General features: G+C 42.4%; 3 protein-coding genes and 2 long non-coding RNA genes across 6 annotated transcripts; 2 read left to right on the top strand and 3 right to left on the bottom strand.

Annotated features, from left to right (window-relative positions):
- Positions 1-559: 559 nt before the first annotated feature.
- Positions 560-9,720, top strand: fkbp3 (FKBP prolyl isomerase 3). The gene is made up of 7 exons (XM_023812935.2): positions 560-718; positions 1,074-1,175; positions 7,854-7,955; positions 8,337-8,472; positions 8,704-8,771; positions 8,892-8,989; positions 9,407-9,720. Exons 1-7 carry the CDS (start codon positions 614-616, stop codon positions 9,459-9,461), a joined length of 666 nt encoding a protein of 221 aa, XP_023668703.1. The 5' UTR covers positions 560-613; the 3' UTR covers positions 9,462-9,720.
- Positions 2,684-7,858, bottom strand: LOC140581143 (uncharacterized). Its single transcript, XR_011984183.1, has 2 exons — positions 6,187-7,858; positions 2,684-5,095 (listed from the first exon to the last, which is right to left on the bottom strand). It is a non-coding gene; the product is annotated as an uncharacterized lncRNA (long non-coding RNA).
- A 397-nt stretch (positions 9,721-10,117) lies between the features above and the next one.
- faua (FAU ubiquitin like and ribosomal protein S30 fusion a) lies at positions 10,118-12,578 on the bottom strand. The gene is made up of 5 exons (XM_023812936.2): positions 12,421-12,578; positions 11,622-11,702; positions 11,069-11,213; positions 10,576-10,631; positions 10,118-10,463 (listed from the first exon to the last, which is right to left on the bottom strand). Exons 2-5 carry the CDS (start codon positions 11,694-11,696, stop codon positions 10,338-10,340), a joined length of 402 nt encoding a protein of 133 aa, XP_023668704.1. The 5' UTR covers positions 11,697-11,702; positions 12,421-12,578; the 3' UTR covers positions 10,118-10,337.
- Positions 12,579-13,500: 922 nt separating this feature from the next.
- Positions 13,501-19,467, bottom strand: LOC111844397 (pre-mRNA-processing factor 39-like). 2 transcript variants are annotated; one of them, XM_023812849.2, is made up of 14 exons: positions 19,392-19,467; positions 17,389-18,611; positions 17,185-17,310; positions 16,712-16,824; positions 16,391-16,558; positions 15,979-16,144; positions 15,778-15,885; positions 15,467-15,631; positions 15,030-15,156; positions 14,629-14,897; positions 14,249-14,433; positions 14,090-14,164; positions 13,865-13,979; positions 13,501-13,746 (listed from the first exon to the last, which is right to left on the bottom strand). In XM_023812849.2, the coding sequence occupies exons 1-14, from the start codon at positions 19,459-19,461 to the stop codon at positions 13,687-13,689; spliced, it is 2,970 nt and encodes a 989-aa protein (XP_023668617.2). In that variant the 5' UTR covers positions 19,462-19,467; the 3' UTR covers positions 13,501-13,686. The 2 variants fall into 2 exon arrangements, with proteins under 2 accessions (XP_023668617.2, XP_023668618.2); XM_023812850.2 differs by lacking the exon at positions 19,392-19,467 and adding an exon at positions 18,984-19,094 and having other exon boundaries at positions 17,389-18,542.
- On the top strand, positions 19,168-20,401 carry LOC140581162 (uncharacterized). The gene is made up of 3 exons (XR_011984227.1): positions 19,168-19,325; positions 19,457-19,504; positions 19,895-20,401. It is a non-coding gene; the product is annotated as an uncharacterized lncRNA (long non-coding RNA).
- The last annotated feature ends 342 nt before the right edge of the window (positions 20,402-20,743 follow it).

The following is a 20,743-nucleotide window of genomic DNA, read 5'->3' as shown; positions in this document are numbered from 1 at the left end:
CGTTTCTTCGGTTCCTCTTGGGATACTTCTAAGTGTGCATGTTCATGTATTTGAGTGGATTCATCCCCCGAGCTGCGAGTGTTATGTTAGAAACAAAACGTTTTTTTCTCCCCAAATGGAGGATTATACAAGCATTATTCAGGAGCATAACGTTACTTTTTATTCAATGTTCCATTTCTGATTACATCATATTGATCTTCTCTCCCTATCAAAATTGATTAAAGAGAATTACCCGTCTCTAAACTCTGCAAAGAAGCTAGTTGCCATCTCCAAATTGTCCATAGTATATTATTGTGTGTGTGTGCCCTGTTGGAGGCCATCATCCTGTTCAGGATATATCCATGCATTTTGCCTCTACCAGTGATAGTCTCCAGCTTGGCTACTTGAAGAGTTCCTATTCCTTTATATTTGCAGTTCCCAGCATTGTGTGCTCGCATATGAAGGACCTTTCGATTTGCGATACCTTTAATCAGCCTCGGAGCGGCGCCGCTCTTCTGCCACCTACTGTTCCCGCCGGTTTCTGCCCCATGCTTTCACCGCAGTGGCTCCGCCCAGCGCCAGTAAAACTGTCCAAACCACAGTGAGGTAAAAGGTTGCGGTGTTTACATCCAAGATGGCTGCCGAACCAAGCAGGGAGTGGAGTGACGAGCAGCTTCAAAGTGATGATCTTCCAAAAAAAGATATAATCAAATTCTTGCAGGATAACGCGGCCCAGTCGGTATGACCAGTGTTTGAGTAATGCAGCGGTTTGCGCGCTAGCTTACTGTTTAACTAGACCGATTCACTAACCGAAGTGCGCACATGTCGCATCAGGTTACTGCATGGAGGCTATAGGCAGTTAGCAAGTAAACTAAGTTACCATTCCAACCTCCGTGTACCAGAAAAATCTGATAAATATTAATGCCAATAAATGTCAGAGTCGGACAGCAAAATATATTACCCATACGTACAATACTTATTTAGGTGCACAATGTATTAATATCATATATACTTTTGTCAATTAGGTTGTAGTGTCTTAATTTTTTATGTCCGATTGTTCTTATTGTAAAATTTCAATACTTGTCACCCTGCAGTTTCTCGCTGAACATAAGCTACTGGGAAACATAAAAAATGTTGCTAAAACAGCGAAAAAGGACCGTTTGATTGTAGCCTACAATAAGCTGTTTGAGAGCAAGGTAAGTGTATTGCCTGTTACATAGAGCACTAAGGCTGAGTAGCAGTTATTATTAGTTGTTGTTGTTATTAGTATTAGTCTTACGACCCGGATTGTAATAGTCTTTTATAACTCCGCTGCCCTTTCGGTGAGTTCGTCTGTGTTCGCCATCCCTCACACTATTACAGCCTTTACTTTTCCATTCTAATAGGCTGATTCACATTTGATCAATTCCTTTATAAGGCCTGACAAAGACTGAAGGGAGAAGGTCATTACTTTTAATTTTGTTCTGCTTCTTATGATTCCTAAATACTCTGATTGTGTTTGTCAGAGTTATAGTTTGACTGCTGTTGCTGGTGGAAGGAATTTAATAAAAAAAAAAAATTTTAGGAAAAGTTACGCACTTGCCTGAGGTCAGGGGTGGCTCTACAAATATTGGGCCCCCAATCCAGTTATGTTCCAAATATTTGAGTCCCTCTTCCTAAGACCCCGTCCCCTTTACTGCACCCCTGCCTGAGGTAATTGATGTGCCTGATAATCCATGATGGGGGGCACTATAAGCTACTTCAGGTTTTACAAACTACTTTAACATAAAGGCTCCTGCACTTGGCTAAATAGTTCAGTTCTTATTGTGCTTTGACTGGTTTGTTTCCTTGATTGAAAGACTCATCCAGTTGATTGACGTTAACATTAGTGACACGTGCATCATTATAGGAGACTGACCAATCAGCGCACAGCAAGAACTCAGTGCTAAGTGAAATCCTGGTCTTATTAATTGAAATGGTCCTTTACAAACCCTGTCTGAGCTCAAAGTGCCCCCCTGACAGGGATTATCTGGTCATCTTATGCGCCCGAGTTGAGTGAAGATGATACGGTGCCATGGGAATTCCCCACTGTGATCAGGGCATGCGAGGTGAGGTGAGCTAACGCTGAACCTTTCTGAGTCGCTTATGTGAGAAGATTGTTCAAACACAGGACTATATGCCCTCACCCTCCCGAATGATGTTAAAGATAATTCTTGTGAAGGAAAGTATGGTGGCATGTTCTCTTTCGGAAGGGCATAGCTGGCTCACCCCAGAGAGCTGTGGCCTGTACTACGAAGTGGGGTTACTGGCTTATCGGGGTAACTTGTCGGTACCACAATTTAAATGGACTTCATATTCGTTCACTTACATTTTGCCCAGACTACCTTAAATCCGAAAAGTTCCCCCGATAAGCCAGTAACCCACTTTGTAGTGCAGGCCCCTGGTGTTTCACTGTCCTGTTGCCACGACATCCTGTAACATATTTCTTTGGTAATGATGTGCTCATGTCCAAATGAACACCAACCAACTCTGAGCATGAATGGAGTTCAGTGTTTCAATTTGCTGTTCCCAAGTATGGATGTTTATTTCAGATTTTTTTTTATCACTGATTGTCGACACTCATTAATGGACTTTTAACTGTTAACTCATAAGAAAAAAATGTACTATTCAGAATTGATGCCTGTCTGTCATCAAATACCAACATACTAAACAAAATAACAAAAAATGCTTTCAAAATTAGAAGTGCTTTATTTTTTTCAAGTGCAAGCACTTTGGCAACTTGTTGATTACAGTATTTACATAGGTCACAGACTTTGCAATTGACAAAACAGATTTACAAAATGAAACAAACATTTAATTCTCCAGCGCCAAGTGCACTTAGCTGGCAGGTTTGACACAGCCTACATCTCCCATGTAGCAAAATATTGTAGAACTCAAATGACCTGCAGGTCCCTGCACACTTTCTAACGTATAGCATGGAGAATGCTGTAACAAAAACCAGCTCCGCTATCAGGTATATTTAATGTAGCCTAATTAATGATCAACAGCCAACTGCACATGTCAACACGCCCTCATGAGCTGATGGAAACATACGCTTGGATATACAGCCTTTTTCCCTCTGTTAACCAAACTTAACCAAACTTTTAACATCCTTTTTGTAAGTTACAGCAAATAAGCAAAACTGAGTTGCATGTTTTCTTTAGATTCAGAAAAAGAAGTGAAGCCTGCTGGCACACAGCGCAGGGGGGGGAATCTTATCCGCAAAGGGCCGGTGTGTGTGCAGGTTTTTGGGATAACCTGTAGGTCAGCTGTTCAAACCCAGGTGAGAGGACTCTTCAGCCAATTAGTCCTCTGATTAGTAATCTACAGGGTTGCAGCGAAAACCTGGATACACACCGGCCCTTTGCAGATAAGATTGCCCACACCTGCATTAGCGGGATGACTTTTTTTTTATTCTGTAGAGAACAAGATCAGTGATCAGTGAGCCAGATTCAATAACGCATTATAAACATTTTGTGGGCCAGCGTGTTGAGATCTCTAAATTAAAACCCTCAACCTCCACTAGAACATTATCGTAATTATTTCAGTAGTAGTTGAGGCTAGAGGTGCTAACATTGAATTTTGATCAGGTTGAAACATAGGGCTGCAGTTTTGACATGTTAACCAATATATCGTGCATAACGAAACCAACTAAAACCGTCATCTTCCACTATGAAAATGGCTGATCTTCCAATGCAATTAGCTCCATTATTTCTTTAGTAACTCTAGTGCTGCTAACTTTCAATGTTGATAAAGTTTAAATATTGGATTGCAATTTCGGTATGTTTGTTCCATCGTCATTAAGACAATATGCAATGGAAAATAAGAAATAAAATGTATTGTTCAAGAATTGTGAGAATTATAATAATACATTTTATTTATATACTGCTTTACTTTATTCTATGCAAGTGTCTTCGAGATCTTGTAAACAAACAAAACAAAAACAACAAGATGTGTTATGGATACGGTAGGTTATACGCTTGAGCAAACAAAAAGGTTTTTAGCCTGATTTTGAAATCTGAGACCGAGATCAATTGATGAATTGCAGTAGGGAGGGAGATCTAAAGGTGGGGGAGCTAAATAGGGAAATGCATAGTCACCATAGCCATGGAGTTTGGATGGGGGATGAGGAGAGCCAGAAGAGGAGGATCTATGACTGCAGGAGGGAGGAGAGCCAGGAGAGGAAGATCTATGACTGCAGGGAGGCTGGCAGGGGAGAATCAGTTCAGAAAGATATGATGGGGCTTGGTTATTAAAAGACGTATTTTAAAGTGGATGTGTTCTTTTATAGGGAGCCAGTCCAGGCTCTGAAGTATGGGTGTGAAGTGCTGGTAGGAGCGAGTGTGAGTGAAGAGGCAGACGGCAGAGTATTGGACTATCTGGAGTTCATGGAGAGATTTAGCAGTGATACCAGCGAGTAGTGAGTTGCAGTAGTCAAGATGGCTAGAGATAAAGGCATGAATGAGGGACTCCGCAGTAGAGTTGGAAAGGAAGGACCTAAGGATGCTGCGAAGATGGAGGAAAGCTGTTTTACTGTGGAACGTATGTGTGGTTTAAATGAGGGTTGGGTCAAAGGTAACACCAAGGTTGGGAACCAGAGGAGAGGGGGAGATGGTGGTGTAGTCCCAGTGGAGGCTAATCGGCATCATTTTGCTGAATGTGGAATTTGACCCAATGACGATTAATTCTGTCTTATCACTGTTAGGTTTTAGAACATTGTGGCTTGAGCCCTTGACTTTGAGACCCTCAACTTCTGTACAACATTTTGTTTTCCAGTTAGGGCTGCAGTGCTGTTCTACTTTCACGGTGCCCCACGGTATGAAATTCGATGGTTATCACCATGTACATTTGCTTATTACTGGTATTGTTAAACATGCAAGCGAACAGAGGATCTTACCTGAACGTGTGGGTTTCTTTCTGGAATCTCTTACACCGTGTTTCTGCCCAATCAGTACCACCTGTCCAATCTGTTCATCCTGCCATTTTATGATAAACCCATATTGTCTCCAGTAACAGCAAACTACAGTGGTCACTTTATTGCAGGGGTGGGGAACCTGTTCCATGGAGAGCCAGTGTGGATGCAGGTTTTTGGGATGACCTCTCAATAGTGTTAATTTCGTCAGACGAGACGAGACGAAATATATTCGTCAACGACCTTTTTTTTCATGACTAAGACGAGACGATGACAAGACTGCACCACTGTCCAAAAACGCTGACTAAGACTAAATTAACATGGATTATTGTTGACGAAAAAAGACGAGACGAAAATGTTTTGCATAAAATAAAAACTAAGATAAAATCTCTCTTCATTTTCGTCTACAATCGTCTCTGCTTTTTCATCAGCTGTTACGGCTTTAAAATATTCAGAACGATTTCGCGGCTTCGCGCTGTTGCTCAAGTTACAGGTCTCATACTCCTGCTGAACACACAACACACAAAGCGAACACGAGTGACGAGCGACGACGACATGCTAGGTCGAAGGAAGAGGCTCGATATTTGGTCGCATTTTAAGTACAATGATACTGACAAAAAGTCAGAATGTGTCATCATAACTGACGGGAAACATTGCGGACAAAGAATTTCGGGGAAAACACCACCAACCTTAAACGACATCCTTGTAACTTAAGTTGTCAGTCGGAGTCTGTTGGGACCCAGCTTTTGAATTGTGTTGGTTAAAATAAAATGCTCTTCAGAACAGGTTAATCATTTGTGAATGTGTCTCCTAAATCAGAAATTGAAAACCAGACACGTTTAACATTTGCATTCAACAAAAATCATTCAACAAGTGTATTTTGTCAGGTAATTATGACATTTAACCAATGTTTGAGATATGTGAAACACTTTGTTTTTTTTACTGAAATGTGTATCAGTAATAATCTCAGTAATAATGTGTTATTTTAAAAAAGACTAAAAATTTTTGACTAAAGCTAGACTAAAATATATTGAGTTCTTTTTTGACTAAAACTAGACTAAAATTAAAAGACTTTTAGTCGACTAAAACTTGACCAAGATACCTTGAGTTTTCTTTTGACTAAAACTAGACTAAAATGACGAGACTTTTAGTCGACTAAAACTTGACTAACAAAAAAAGATATGTGAATGACTAAATATGACTAAAACTAACAAGGACATTTGGCACAAGACTAAGACTAAGACTAAATTAAAAATAGGTGACGAAATTAACACTACCTCTCAATCAGCCAATAATAAAACAGTAATAATAAAACTCCAGTCCTGGGGACCCACTGTTATTGGCTGATTGAGAGGCCAGTCCTGTGGACCCACTGTTATTGGCTGATTGAGAGGCAAGTCCTGGGGACCCACTCTTATTGGCTGATTGAGAGGCCATCCCAAAAACCTGCATCCACTCCAGCCCCCCATGGAACAAGTTCCTCACCCCTGCTTTATTGTTTAGTGAGAACTGAAGTTAATGATTTTGCTGACTGGAAAAAAAAATGCTTTCTTTGTTTGCAATATTAATCATTCCCTCTATAACTGATTTCAGAATTCACTCCGGTCTTCGGTTTCCAGTTTTTGCATCAACGGTCCCTAAATATCCTGTATATAAAATAAATATCAGTGTATAATTTGATCCATTTAAATTGGATCAGTGGTTCAGTGTTTAAAAAGGTGTGATTTGTTCATTATTGTTAAAATCAGTTTCATTCAGCTTGATAGTATAAGCAATATATTTTATTAGATCATTGATGTATATTTAGTTCATTTGCGACATGAGGATCAATAAAGTATTGATTATTATTATTTGCAATGTGCCTTATCAATTATCATGCCTTATCGATTATCATGCCTTATCGATTATAAGACATCCTGCTCCACATTTCCTCCTCATTTCTTTTGTTCAGATGGGAGACATACAGCTTTCTTATATCATTTATTTTCAAAAGGGAGACTTTTACACATACTTCCTTTTAAAAAATTCTTTCAGGTTTCAGCTATAATAAAGTGTTTATCGATCCAAAATATTGAGGGAATCCCGCTTCATTGCTTTGCCATTCGTGACACATTTCAGGAATGATTTTGATTTAGTCCAGCAGAGTTGGTGTTTGGACATGCTGTCCGTGGTCCTTTAAATGTACTGCAAGAAAACAGCTTCTGTTCTCCATTTGGTTACAGGCCTCTTCAAAGAGGTGCTAAGTGTGTGTCAGTTCTTTATGTCGGCACTTGCCTGCTGTGCGTGAGCGAGCTAAACACTCCCTAGCTGCCTCAGTCCTGTATGAAGTCAGTGCATCTCTCAGGATGCACTTTATGAGAAAGCAACCAGAGTATCTCATTCAACATGGTCTTGCTGCCTCTAGTTCTAGACCTTGGAGTTCCCTGTGTTTACTGGTACCCAAGCCAGATGGTACATTTAATTTCTGTACCAGCTACAGAACAGTGAATGCTTTGACCAAGACCAACTGCTTTTACCTACGCAGGATGGAAGACTGTGGATCGCACAGGTCAAGCCAAGTTTGTTAGAAAGTTAGACTTTGCTGAAAGGCTAATAAATTAACTCCTAGCTAATACTGATAAATAATGAAGCTTGCCGGGATGATGTGGTTTATTTGGAAACTTGGGGAACATCGCCTCTGTATCTATAATACTGTGTATTCATGTCTCCAGTGAAGCTTGCTGAATGTGAGGTTTTTTTTTTTTGTGCTACTGTGACATACTTGGGTAAACCAGCACTAAGGCTGATGTGCTGGTGTTTTGCGCTGCCAAATTTCAGTTTTCTTACACCTGACCCTAGACCGGGATGTAACAGTAGTATTAATAATAATAACCAAAAACTGTTAGTCTGTGTCCAATTAAAAATGTTATACTGATGTATGTATCTTTTTCCTTACAATAACTAGCGGTTTAAAGGAACAGACCCAGTGGAAGAAGTGACAGAAGAGATGAAAGAAGTTAAAATTGAAAATAAACCCAAAGAAACCAAAGCAGATCCAGCTGATGAGGTAAAGGAGCCTCGTCTATATGATTAATCACAGAAAAAAAAGCATTGATATGATGGATTATGTGGAAGCGCATGACACCCAGGGATGAAACATATCCAGCACACAGCTGCGTCTCTTCTCTTAATGTTCCAAAATTAAGTAAAAGACTGAAGATGAGTGGTTTAATAAAAGGTCAATTTTGCACTAAAAACCATGTTTTTTTCCATCAGCTTTGATGTTAATTTTCCTTAGTAGTCCGATGACACTTGAACTGCTTCAACTCCTGATCACAATCACACTCGATAAGCTGCAGTTAAACACATATTCCTCAAAAGGGTTGAAATGTTAGTGAGTGCTGAGCAATTTATTTGTTCCTCCTGAGCTTTTGGCTCTATCACTCAGGGCCCACCGAAGTACACCAAGTCAGTGTTAAAGAAAGGAGACAAGGTCAACTTCCCCAAGAAGAGTGACACCGTGAGCTGCTGGTACACTGGCACCTTGGAGGATGGCACAGTCTTTGACACCAACATCCCCGCAAGTAAGGTCTGCCAAAGACCAAAGGATTTTGGTATCGCGGACTATCCGACGCCTAGTAGAATGGATGAAGTGAGACATACTACACATTTCTCAAATAGTAACCGCATTTTCGTACATCAGATTTGTTTGACCATATCTTGTAATTGAAGAATGAATGTTCCATGAACTCCAGCCTTGGAATCTTCAACTGGCTGTAAAATCTGAGGGATTCTGTCTGCCGTCTCTGCTATAGCTGCCAAGAAGAAGAAACAGAGCAAGCCGCTGAGCTTCAAGGTTGGAATGGGCCGTGTCATCAGAGGGGTATGGATGGAGCCCTGTCTTCCTGAGTGGCGGTTTACCAGTGATCTAACCATGTTACATGATGTATCTTTCTTGATTCTCTGCTTGTGTATGCCTATGATGTATTTATCTTTCGTACAGTGGGATGAAGCACTCCTGACGATGAGCAAAGGGGAGACGGCTAAGATTGAGATAGAACCAGAGTGGGCCTATGGGAAGAAGGGCCAGCCGGACTCAAAGTATCCTCTAGCAGTCTTACAAATCGCCCCGTAATCTTCAAAAGTACAAAACGTGTCGCGTCTCCAATTAGCCTGTTGCCTTTGAGCATTGCAGTTTCACACAATCAGGAATCGTGACGGTTGGGCCTTCTAGTGTCCCAGCTGTTACAAAGTAGTCTTCCAGAAGCTCTGTGAGTTTTACAATCTTTGCAAAGGTTTAACTTTTCGTATTATCACTGTAGATAAGATTGGTCAGATAGCACTTCCCTGATCTGCACTTTTATATTGGGTTGTGGGAGTAGTGTAGGCCTCTATCAGGACTGGTAACATATACTGTAGATTTGCTCAAGCTTGTGTGTATGGTACAGATTTAAAACACACCAGTAATATGAAACCGTCAGCAGTGTCTTTACCTTAACCTGCATTTTTTTAAATCAGAATTCCACCAAATGCAAAGCTGATCTTCGAGGTGGAGCTTGTGTCCATTGAGTAAAGAGCAGAACCCAGGGAAAGAAGTGACCATGCAGTGAACAAGAACTCAGTGCTGCACATCTGGATCCATCTTTGTTTGGGCCACAGCGTTAAGACAAGTGCAAAAAAAAGCTTTATACAGTTTTCACAGCATTATACAAGCTTGCATGGTTGTTCTTATGCCTGTCCAATCCAGGCGAAGCTCTAATATGTTTTTTCCCTCTATGGTCCCTGGACTTTTCCCCACATCAGATAAATGCAAATAAAGTTTGGTAAATTAAGTACCAAATAGAATGTGATGCAGTTAAGGTATTACAAAGTGGTCAGTATGCAAGGAGTACATACCTGCATCTGGTAGATCATGGGTTCAGATCCTATGGTCAGAAGAGTCTCATCGCCATTGGGCACTTGGACAAGGCCCATAATGCCGACTAAGGAATGCAGGCTGATTCTCACTTGTCTTTATATGAAACATGGAGGATTTAAAGTGATGAAACTGTGTTGATTTTAGTATAACCTAATGATGAAATGTTTGAAAACACATTTGTGCAATATTATTGTGCAACAATAACCCATTTAACAGTGGGAACCAGTAATTTAAGAATTAAGGCAATATTTTCACCTCCTGACACTGGAGTTGAGCCTTTTGCCTCCTATCACAAGGACTTGATTCATGTCTTTGGCATTTTGATATTTCCACTTTATTTGAATGTTTATCAGAAGCACATGAGCAGAAATGATTCCATGTAAGTTTCCCATTCAGCACGCCTGTGTCATGACAGTAAGCGGGAAGAACAGAATGGCTTTTCCTCTCCATAGGGGAGCGGATCACTCCTTCCAGACAGCGTATCCAGTCCCGCTCACATGCCCCCTGACTCCACGCTGAAAGGGCGGCTCTTTATGAGTTGGCATTCGGACCTTTCTTCTTTCCGAATGTGGGCACCACGTTGACAAAGCGGCGGTTGTACTGGATGCGGCGCTTGGCCCGGCCCGTTTTCTTTTTCTTCTTTTCCTGTTTGTCAACCTGGAGTAGAAGAAAGTTAGCAGCTCAGAGCTGAGGCTAGATGCAGCACCACACACGCATAGCCTTGGTTTAAAGGCACACAAAAGCAGATCAAGTCCCACTGTCCACTTACCTTGGGAGTCTGTCCGCGGACCTTACCGGCACGAGCCAGGGAGCCGTGAACCTTTCCTGTGAGGTCAAGGCGACGGGTTAGTTAAGTCACTGGGGGGGATTGTGAGATCAAACTGAATTTGCTCATGTTCACAAGAACATTAAAAGTACATCAACATGTGACATTGCTCCCTGCTGGAGACTGACTGAATTCTACTGTGATGTAGACAAAACCTGGAAATGATCAGACCATGCTAAAAAAAAAAAAAAAAAAAAGTTTTATATAAATCAGAATCAGTACTCATTAAGAGAATCATTCTAATCAATTTGTAATCAGAATCAGTGTTCCAGAGCCAACCAAAATGTTGAAAATTACATCTATTGTGATTCTAACTGGGATTCACAATTGGGTATTACACTAGAAAAGTACAGAACCATGTGCCATCTAGAATAATCCAACCCAATGGGTCGACTGATAACACAGAGACGAAGCAAGGCCACTGTGGGACACTAACCTCCAAGCATCCTGGCCAGCACCTCCAGGGTGCAGTGCTCTGACACGCCACACTGGCCCAGGCTGGCTGCATCATCCAAGGGGGAACCAGCCAACAGCAGCACCTGCTCCTCAACAGGCACGCCTTCTAGGAGCTGCACCTGGAGCTGAAGGGCAGCACAAGACAGCACTGAACTGGCAGGCGGCAGCAGAACACGCACACCGCCATCCAGCCCCCACCGGCATCACCGTTTATGAGGCTCTCATTTCTGATTGGGTTAATTCAATCCAACTTCCCAGTTGACTGATTGCTGCAAACAAAATTTGTTAAGAACTGGCCAAAATCCTATCATTTTACGAGGAAAGCAACGAGCACAAGTGAGCAAAATAGTGGTTTCCAAGGACTGAGTAAAGATTTGGACATAAAATGTGGGTTTAATCTAAAATTAATGACACTCTCTGTTCATTATACAATTGCATGCAAAAAAGCAAACAAACATTCAGAGTTCAGGAGAGCCTACGGAAGATACAACAGTTGACGCTATGGGAACATCACAAGAGCTTAGAAGCCTCACCTTAATGTCTCTGACAGTCTCAGTGCCCGTCACCTCCAAGGCGTGGGTGTTCTGCGCCCGCAAAAACAGCTGCATGGTCACCTGCATGAAACATTTACATTTAATAGAGGCTTCTGTCCAAATTGACATACAACAGAGGATCAGAGAGCACGGTCAGCCACCGTCCATGGAATATTACGGCTTGTGCGATTTGCTCACGGACCCAACGGCACAATGGTTACTCCGGTGGACACAGAATTTGAAAGACCTTCCCGACATCATCCCATATACTCGCAGATAAGAGCTTCAACTGAGAATATGTAAAAGCTATGCGATCGTAAGTTGACAATATATTTTATTGATCTTTCTAGTGCTCCAGGATGCAGTTCCCATTTAATTCAACTAGACTCATTTGAAATTTCCAATTATTTACCAAACGATATCACATTTCACTGTAAAATTTATTCTTAAGTGGCTACAAACATTGTTAAACGCTACTGACGGTATTAGTACAGTGAGATATCAGCGAAAATAGAAAATGCAAAACGCGTGACACTAGTCGTTTATATATACATATATATAAAACATAAACAACAAGGCAGATTTCTGCTCTTTACGATAAAATGAAAAAAGAGCGATCATTTAATTAGCATTAGGAAACTACAGACTGGGTGACCTGCGTTACTCGCCATGGTAGAAACACGCATTTAGGCCTCTTCGATATTATTTTTAAAAGAACACTAAATAAACACCTCGTCTTTTCGAAAACAATTTCAGGTCAACGAAGCATTAGCCTCAAACGAGCCGGAGTCTGTCTTACCTTCTAAACAAGTCAGTACATACAGGAACTAAAGAGAATCTCTTCACTTTTTATATCTCCCCCTGCGTACCCTCGCCACACTACGCGACGAAAAGGACCAGCGGCTCAAAGCGTGCGCACAAGTGACCCTCAAAGCATGATGGGAAAAGTGACGTCAGCTTGTAGGCCTTAAGTCTTCTGGGCTTCTCACGGTTGCGTGGTACCTGCGTTAAACGATCAAAATCGGGGGTGCGTTTCCCAAAAGCTCCCTATAATTACATAATTGGGCCCATTCAGATGCAGTTCCAACATTGTTAATTGATAAGGTAGTGAGCAGCTATGCTTTTCGGAAACGCACCCGGATGTTTACATTTAGGCGTCCTCTCCTAGCAATGAGCTGTTGTCAATCTACTTCCAGATCAAATTCCTTGAATTTTGTATAATTCTTTTGCATTATAATCTTTCAGAAGCCTGCTTTGAAGTTTGATAAATGTACCACTGTATGTGCATGGTTGTGTTATACCTCAGTGTTTTACACTGTAGCCTCCAACCTCTAGGACTGTAAATTAGCATATTATATCCATATTTACACCCCTACACCACACATAAAAAAAATGTCTTTCTAAATAGGCAACATGCACATACCTTGTAATTATCCGGCATGACATTGAAGGACCCCAGCCTGATGACCTTAACCTGCTGGGGTCAAACCCAGCCTCTCCACAGTGCCATCGCTTACCTACTGCAGTGCATAGTACTGAACAGTGCAGCAGCTCATTTAAAGATGTCAAATTTAATGCTGTTTTCCCCCCTTAGCTTTTATCTTGCCCAGTTTTTCCACTAGTTATTGTTCAACAGGGTGGGGCTGCCACCCCCTACTGCCATGGGGCCAGCAGTTTGCCCACACTAGTAACTGTTGGCCATTGGATCTGATATTATCATTGCGATAGTCACATGACCTTTCACCACATGCAGATTCATTTAATTTCCTCCATTCCATCTGGGTGCTTAGCTTTTGCCACGGAGTATATTTTCACTCACAAACAACCAATTTGAGTATCCCACCATATTATGCACAGAGTATATTTAAAAACACAGGACTCCTAAGACGTATGGTTTATTATATGTTGGTTTTCACAGCCACGTTACATTCATTTTGCTTCATTGCAAACTCATGTGTACAAGGAATATACTAAAAGAAAAGCACTTCAAGCTCATGTCTACTCCGACCCCACCCCACCCCAAAACCCAAATCATTTTGAATACAGGTCTTATTCTGATGACACATCACATTGGTGGAGGGGTGTAGTACTGGCCATAGGCCCACGAGTTCTGGTAGCTGTAATTCTAAGAGAAGAGAGGAAGGTGTTATGTACAAGGAAAAAAAAAGACCATTAAACTCTCACTCAAAATAGCAGACATGAGACACTGGAGACTGAGCATCCAGGTCGGCTGCGGGACTCGCCTGATACCAGCTGTAGCTGTATGACGCTTGGCTCGCCTGCATATCGGCACTCATATGGCTGAAGTTCATACTCACATCTTCTGTGCACCGTCTCTTTACCTCCGGCTCCTGGGAACTGCATAATGAATCCAGTACAGTCCAGACTTAAGGGAAGGTCAAATAAACCTTCAAGACTAGGACTGACCACTCAAATGGTCAAGTTTGTATGACATCGCTGTTCCTTACTCATTTTCAGTCTCTCTCTTAGAGGACTCGTGTATTTTCAAGAGCTTCTGATGTTCCTCATACGAAGACATAAGCCTAAGAAATAGTGAAAGAACAGATCAGGAAAATCAGATGGAAAACAAATGCATATGGGTTCTCCACTGAGGGAGAGAGACGTACATGTTGATATCACTTCCAAAGTCCTCTAGAAACTCCATCTTGCGCTGGGAAAAGGCGAGACGAGATTCTAGGGGCAGAGGGCTTCTCAGGGCCCTATCAAAGCAGGCCACAATCTGGTCTTCATTCTCCTGCACATCCCCACTGTACTCCAGCTCCAGAAGGTTTAGGTACAATTTTGGACTCATCTGGGATACATACAAAGAACAAATCTCAAGTGTACTTTTGCAATAAAGACTGCAAATACTAATTTTGGATACTTTCCTGAAACTAAATATTATATGAACCCCTTTTAACACGTTATACATTACTTGACCAAAATTGCAGCATGACGAACATGTAAATGTAGCTTGGAAATGCAAGCATTTTTTATTTCAGCTCACTTCATCCACTTTAATGGCATCCAGCAGCACATTTCTGGCCTTCAGCAGATCGCGCTGCGTTTTGAAGAAAAGTCTCGCCAACTTAAGGGAGTAAAATGCGGCCTCACTGGGCGTTTTCCCATTTTTAATAGCTTCCTGCAGTAGAGACTCTGCCTTCTCCATGTTGCCCCGGCGACGCTCCAGGTTGACACGCCTCAGTCTCACCACAGCCAGGTGGGGCAGCAGATCTTCCAGGGTTCTCAGGATCCTCCTGGCTTCTTCCACATTACCTTGGAATCGTCAACCACTTTAAGATGATCGTTTACATTGAACTGCAACTGCAGCTTGATGAGATCTTCCAATGTTCTAGTGTCAGACTAGTTTTTGTACAACTATCAAAAGCAAGCAACAGTTTAACTTACCCTGCTGTTCCTCAAACATTGCCCACAGCAAATGAATAGAGGGCTTTTTGGGCAGATGTGTCAAACAAGCCTTCGTATAAACATCACGTGCCCCATCGATGCTGTAGTTCATCATAAACCTAGCATACTTCAAAAGGGAGAGAGTGACAGAAGGGAGGGGGGATAAATTGCCACCATGAGGCACATTCTGGTTGTCCCACAATGATACTGACATGAACACGGAATTCTCAGACCCGTCAGCACCTTCATGGAACCATTAAGATTAGTTTCTGTAAGGTAGGATGGAGAGATGCAACGTAGCTTTCAAATTCAGCAGTCAAATCTGGTGGCAAGGAGGCCATCCCCTAACACAACAGAGCCATATATCATCATAAGGTATTTGGGCAGGAAGGAATCTGAATTTTCCTAAGGAAGGCAAAGCCAGAAAAGACTGATACCTTGATCCAGAACTCTTCATAGAGAGCGCAAGCCACCAGGCATCTCTCAAAGAGCATCACCACTCGCTCAAGGGACCCATTCTCCATCTCAAAGTCCAAGTACTCTCTCCATATAGCCAGCTGAGCTCGTTCGAGGGGTTTCACGTGGAAGTAAGGCCGCTTGATCTGGCCAGAAGAGAAGAGATTTTAGAACGCCAGGAAGAATCATTTGCGAATTTAGGCAAACTGAAGTGAAAAAAGTCACACTGAAGCAAAACTGATGCTGCCCCTCAGAATACAGGCAGAATCTTTAACTGGCTCCACAGACTTACCCCATCCTCAAATGTCCAGCGTTTGCTAACCTCATTCTCATTGTGATTAAAGATTTCTTGTCGCAACTCAAGTACTCTATGGCGCATATTCTCGATCTCAGTCACACGCTGCACAGAAAGACATTTGAATTGAGATCTTACTTTAACCTAGGAACAGAAACAGTGCACCTCCATCAGACGTTGTTCAGGTACAGTTCTCACCTTGGCAGGGTCGGCCAAGTCCTCAGTTCCCAAAGGGAGATCTTCACTGGGGGTAACCTCCTCCCCACTCAATTTGTCCACAGAAGCCAGTTCCTTCCGGAGCTTTGAAAATTCCTCCAGTGACAGAAAATGTTTTGGCAGGTTGTTCTGCACATGCTCCTTAAACCTAGAGCAGCAAGAACACACTTAGGGAGCCATGTTTATTCCACCCTGTAGTATGTATGAATTTTAATTATGTAGACTACAGAAAGTAAACCCCATTGTGCAGGCATTCCATATTTAAAACAGCCAAAATCCTAAGAATCTGTCACATTGAAAAATGGAGATATATCCCCAATGTCGCAGTAAAAACTCCCTGACCTTGATAGAGACACTCATAATACATTTAACCATGAGCACATGTCTGCTTCACCTCTGATGGTGTTGGCTGTACAGTTGGGTGGGAATGGCCAGGACACGGTCATAAAGAGCTGTAACGGCAGCCAGGTTGCCCACCTCCGTCTCCCAGGCAATGTAGGCTTCCCAGAGACGGTCAGAGCGGAAATCCAGGCCCGCAGAGAACACTGCGTGCTCAAACACACTGCAAAGTCATCAGTAAAGGCAGACTACAGGCAAGATCTACACACCTCACCCACTGACAGAATTTAATGTACATGCAAGTTAGACACAAAAGTCTATTACATGTGAGAAGGCTCACAAGTGAAACAGAGGGCCGGGCTAAGCGTACACTCACAGTCGCACACGGCTCTCAGCCTCAGCACCATCAGCAACCTCCCGCACAAAGTCAACGTAGTGCAGCCACAGGTCCACACTGACCGGGATGGCTTGTAAACCACGGCGATACACCTACAAGGAGAAAGGGCACCGTGCATGTCACCAGGGGCAGTGGGGAACAAGTACGGAAACTGAGGATGACACATTTAACTTAATTTGTGATCAGAAAATATGGTCACAAAAGACGACGTACGGGAATTAGCCGAACATTTTGACTACAGGAAAGCTGTAATAGGATGAACCAGAATATGTGCATGGGAAGGCTTCATATTCCTTGCAAATCTAGAGTGGCACACCATGCAGGAGGAGGCCTGCTCTACACGAGGAGATTGACTCTGGAATCAATGCCCTCAAAAAAGCAGCAGATCCTGAAGTGTTCCAGCTCCAGGAGGCCTGCTGGAGGAAAAGTTCCTCCGCAGGTCCTGCAGGTACCTCATCCGCCATCTGTATCCCACTCAGCCTCTTCTCCGTGTCAGCATACTTCTTCCAGTAACCATAGCAGAAAGGGTACTGGGAGAAAAAGGAGTCAAAAGCCTTGCGGGCAGCACCTATGTGATTCTGAGACAGCAGCAGGAATAGTAAGTTTATGAGCTACATGGACATAGCATGTTACAGCCCCAGATACAAAAACCACACCTCCTCCTCCACATGCTGAAGTAAGTAGGTCCAGCCATTGAAATCTTCAGGGTTCTCCTCTACTGCTCTGAAGAACCTTTCAGACTCCTCAGGGAAAGGAACCTCCTCAGTTATTCCAACCTTGGATGAGTCTTCCAGCTCCATGTTGGTCGGGCTTCCTGGTACTGATCCCACAGTTAAATGTGCACCACACCCTGAAGATTCTGCTGGCATGATGGCTTCCTGCCCTGGCGGTGCACACTCTTCCATGTGGCCACATTCTAAAGCCTCCGGCTGCTCCTCTGTGTGGGACGGCTGCATGGACCCCGAATGCTCATCCTCCTGGGACGGCTGCACTGAATGCGGCTGCATGGACCCCGAATGCTCATCCTCCTGGGACGGCTGCACTGAATGCGGCTGCATGGACCCCGTATGCTCATCCTCCTGGGACGGCTGCACTGAATGCGGCTGCATGGACCCCGTATGCTCATCCTCCTGGGACGGCTGCACTGAATGCGGCTGCATGGACCCGGAATGCTCATCCTCCTGGGACGGCTGCACTGAATGCGGCTGCATGGACCCGGAATGCTCATCCTCCTGGGACGGCTGCACTGAATGCGGCTGCATGGACCCCGAATGCTCATCCTCCTGGGACGGCTGCACTGAATGCGGCTGCATGGACCCGGAATGCTCATCCTCCTGGGACGGCTGCACTGAATGCGGCTGCATGGACCCGGAATGCTCATCCTCCTGGGACGGCTGCACTGAATGCGGCTGCATGGACCCCGGCTGCTCTAACAGTTGTAAGGGCTCCTCTTCAATCAGTTCCGAAGTTACCAAATGTTCCACCTGATCAAATCCCAAAATCTCCAAGCCTTCTACATGACCCAGCTCCAAGCGTTCCAGCTGCCCTACCTGATCCAGTTTGGGGGACCGTGGCATTTTGATGGCATCAGGGCACAGGAGTTCAGCCTGTAACAGACTGGGCTCATCATCTGGTATAGTGCTGACAGTTACAACAAATGGATCAGAAGCCATCTGCAGACTTTCAATCCACAAGGTATCTTGAGTGGGGGGATCAGTGGGAAAACCATCAGCCAAGTCCAGAGAGTCACAGCTCCTGCTTGGGTCAAAGCTCAGCATGCTTGTCAAGGTTTCCTCCAGGGGGGGTTTGTCTGGAGAGGGAAAATGCCACAGGCCCTGTATCACCAACATTATAGTATCTTCATGCACTAAAGCCTGCACTATAAATACATGTCATTAAGGAAAGAAAGGTGGTGTTGATGGACATGCATTAAAGTAGCCCTTTTTTTTAAACAATTTAAAGTATAATTCAAAAGCTCCTAAAACTGTCTACAAAATAGGCCTACCCTCAAAGTCGTACCAATTAATATTGGAACTGCGGTCTTTATTGAATTGTTAGATTATGTAACCGTGACGTGCTTACATTTAAGCGCTGGTAGTTTCAGACGCAGTATAAGAAATTATCCGATTACTTCCAAAACGCATAATAAACCGCCTCACCAATATCATACATACAACTAAATTACCCGATGCGGCTACTCAGGAATCACATTTAAATTACAGCATGATGTATCATTTTTCATTAAACTTACCAAAACCTTCCATCTAAATTTATTTTGACTACAATAAGCACGGCAGTCAAAATCTAATTAAGTGCAATCTAACACACGAAACACCGACATTCATTTAATTCCCAACAACTCGCCAAAGGGCGTAAGTTTGTACGCTTGCGCTATATTACCTATGAAGCAGAGGGCGGCTCTGAGAGCACGGATGGTTTGCAATGAGTGACGTTGCTATGGTTAAAAAGCACTTATTTTAATTATCATAAAAGACTGGAATTAAGACTGGTTGCAAAATATAAAATTTGACTTGCATTATTCTATTCTAATAAAACTTATTTCCACCATTCTACATTTTTTTCAGCTCAAACGGTAAGGACGATTAAACGTTATATATTATGACTTGAAAGAGATTAAAATAGATCTCAGAAAGGATACAAACAAGATGGAAGAGTCCGTCACCTGCGAGCGGCAATCCTAATCTATTTTTTTCTATTGAAAAGCTCATCTGCCAGATTTTGTTCCAAGGGATCAGCAATCAGCTACAACAGGTGCAGAAGTTCGTTTATGTCGCTATACGTCTGAGTCAGTTGTATTTTTTAAATTATATATTATTTGATAATTTGTAGCAGATTATTTTCAGTTCATCTGTTAAAAATGGGGCTTTTCTGAAATCAGTCAGAATATAGGTATCATCGTCTGCTGTGCTTATAACAGACCGCAATGCATTAGCGCATTCCGGATGCTTAAAATCAGAAAGCCGTTATTCCAATCTAATGTCGCTATTTTACAAATGTATTTTTCAGAAATTATTGGTGTTAAAACATTTTAAGAGAGAAAATTCTACAGATCTATGATTTTCAAACATTAAATGTGCAACTGAAATGGCATCATCAATCTTTAAAACCGGAACATTATCTGATTGTCATTGCACTTGACAGGTTGGGAGGAGTCATTATGTTGTCTGATCATCTCTGATGGCAGCAGGCAGGAAGGACGCCCAGTAGGGTGGAATGAGCCGGTGGCTAAATGTGCTCCAGGACAGCGCCCCCTGAAGCAGAGAGGCAGAATTGTTCATAATATTGTGAGTTTGTTCAGGGTCAGTCCTGTGATGGAGTTGCATGGCCTTCTGGATGGGTTTGTTCAGGGTCAGTGCTGTGACGGAGCTGGCCTTCTGGATGAATTTGAGGCATTTGGTATTAAACAATCGTGTACATACCTGATAATACAGACATTATATTCCCCTCTTTTTGTGTGGGCTTTAGGGGGAGTGATATGTTTTCATATTTACTATTAAACAGTAAATTGAAGTTTAATTTTACATCACCTAGGATATATTAACTGTGCTATGGGCCTTTATGCAGTGGGCAGGGGTAACATTACAGATTCACATTTATTTTACTGGAAATTAGACAATCCAAGAAAATCAGTTTTTGGAAAAAATGAGTAGGCCTAATATTAATATAAAATAGAGAGAAGGAAAATTAATCATAAAGTTCAGTTATCAGTCAAGTTCAAGGCTGTATATGCATCCAGTGTCTTAACAGCTTTCTTGTTTTTTAATCCATGCAAGGTTTGGAAATAAATTTTTAAAGTCCTGGATCCTTGGTTACTTCTTTGCCCATTTACATCTATGAATAAAATATTTTCCTTGTAAAATAAAAATGCTCAATATGCATATCCTTTTACTTTCAACATCAGTCTTTCCATACACGAAAATAATATCCTTTTCCAATTTCATTTTTACTGTAAAACTCATTAAATAAATGTTCAACTTCCAACCAAAGAAA

This window comes from Paramormyrops kingsleyae, chromosome 19 (assembly GCF_048594095.1).
Source record: "Paramormyrops kingsleyae isolate MSU_618 chromosome 19, PKINGS_0.4, whole genome shotgun sequence".
NCBI classification, from domain to species: domain Eukaryota; kingdom Metazoa; phylum Chordata; class Actinopteri; order Osteoglossiformes; family Mormyridae; genus Paramormyrops; species Paramormyrops kingsleyae.
The sequence above is the reverse complement of the archived record's forward strand: the minus strand, read 5'-3'. Positions and strand labels throughout refer to the sequence as shown.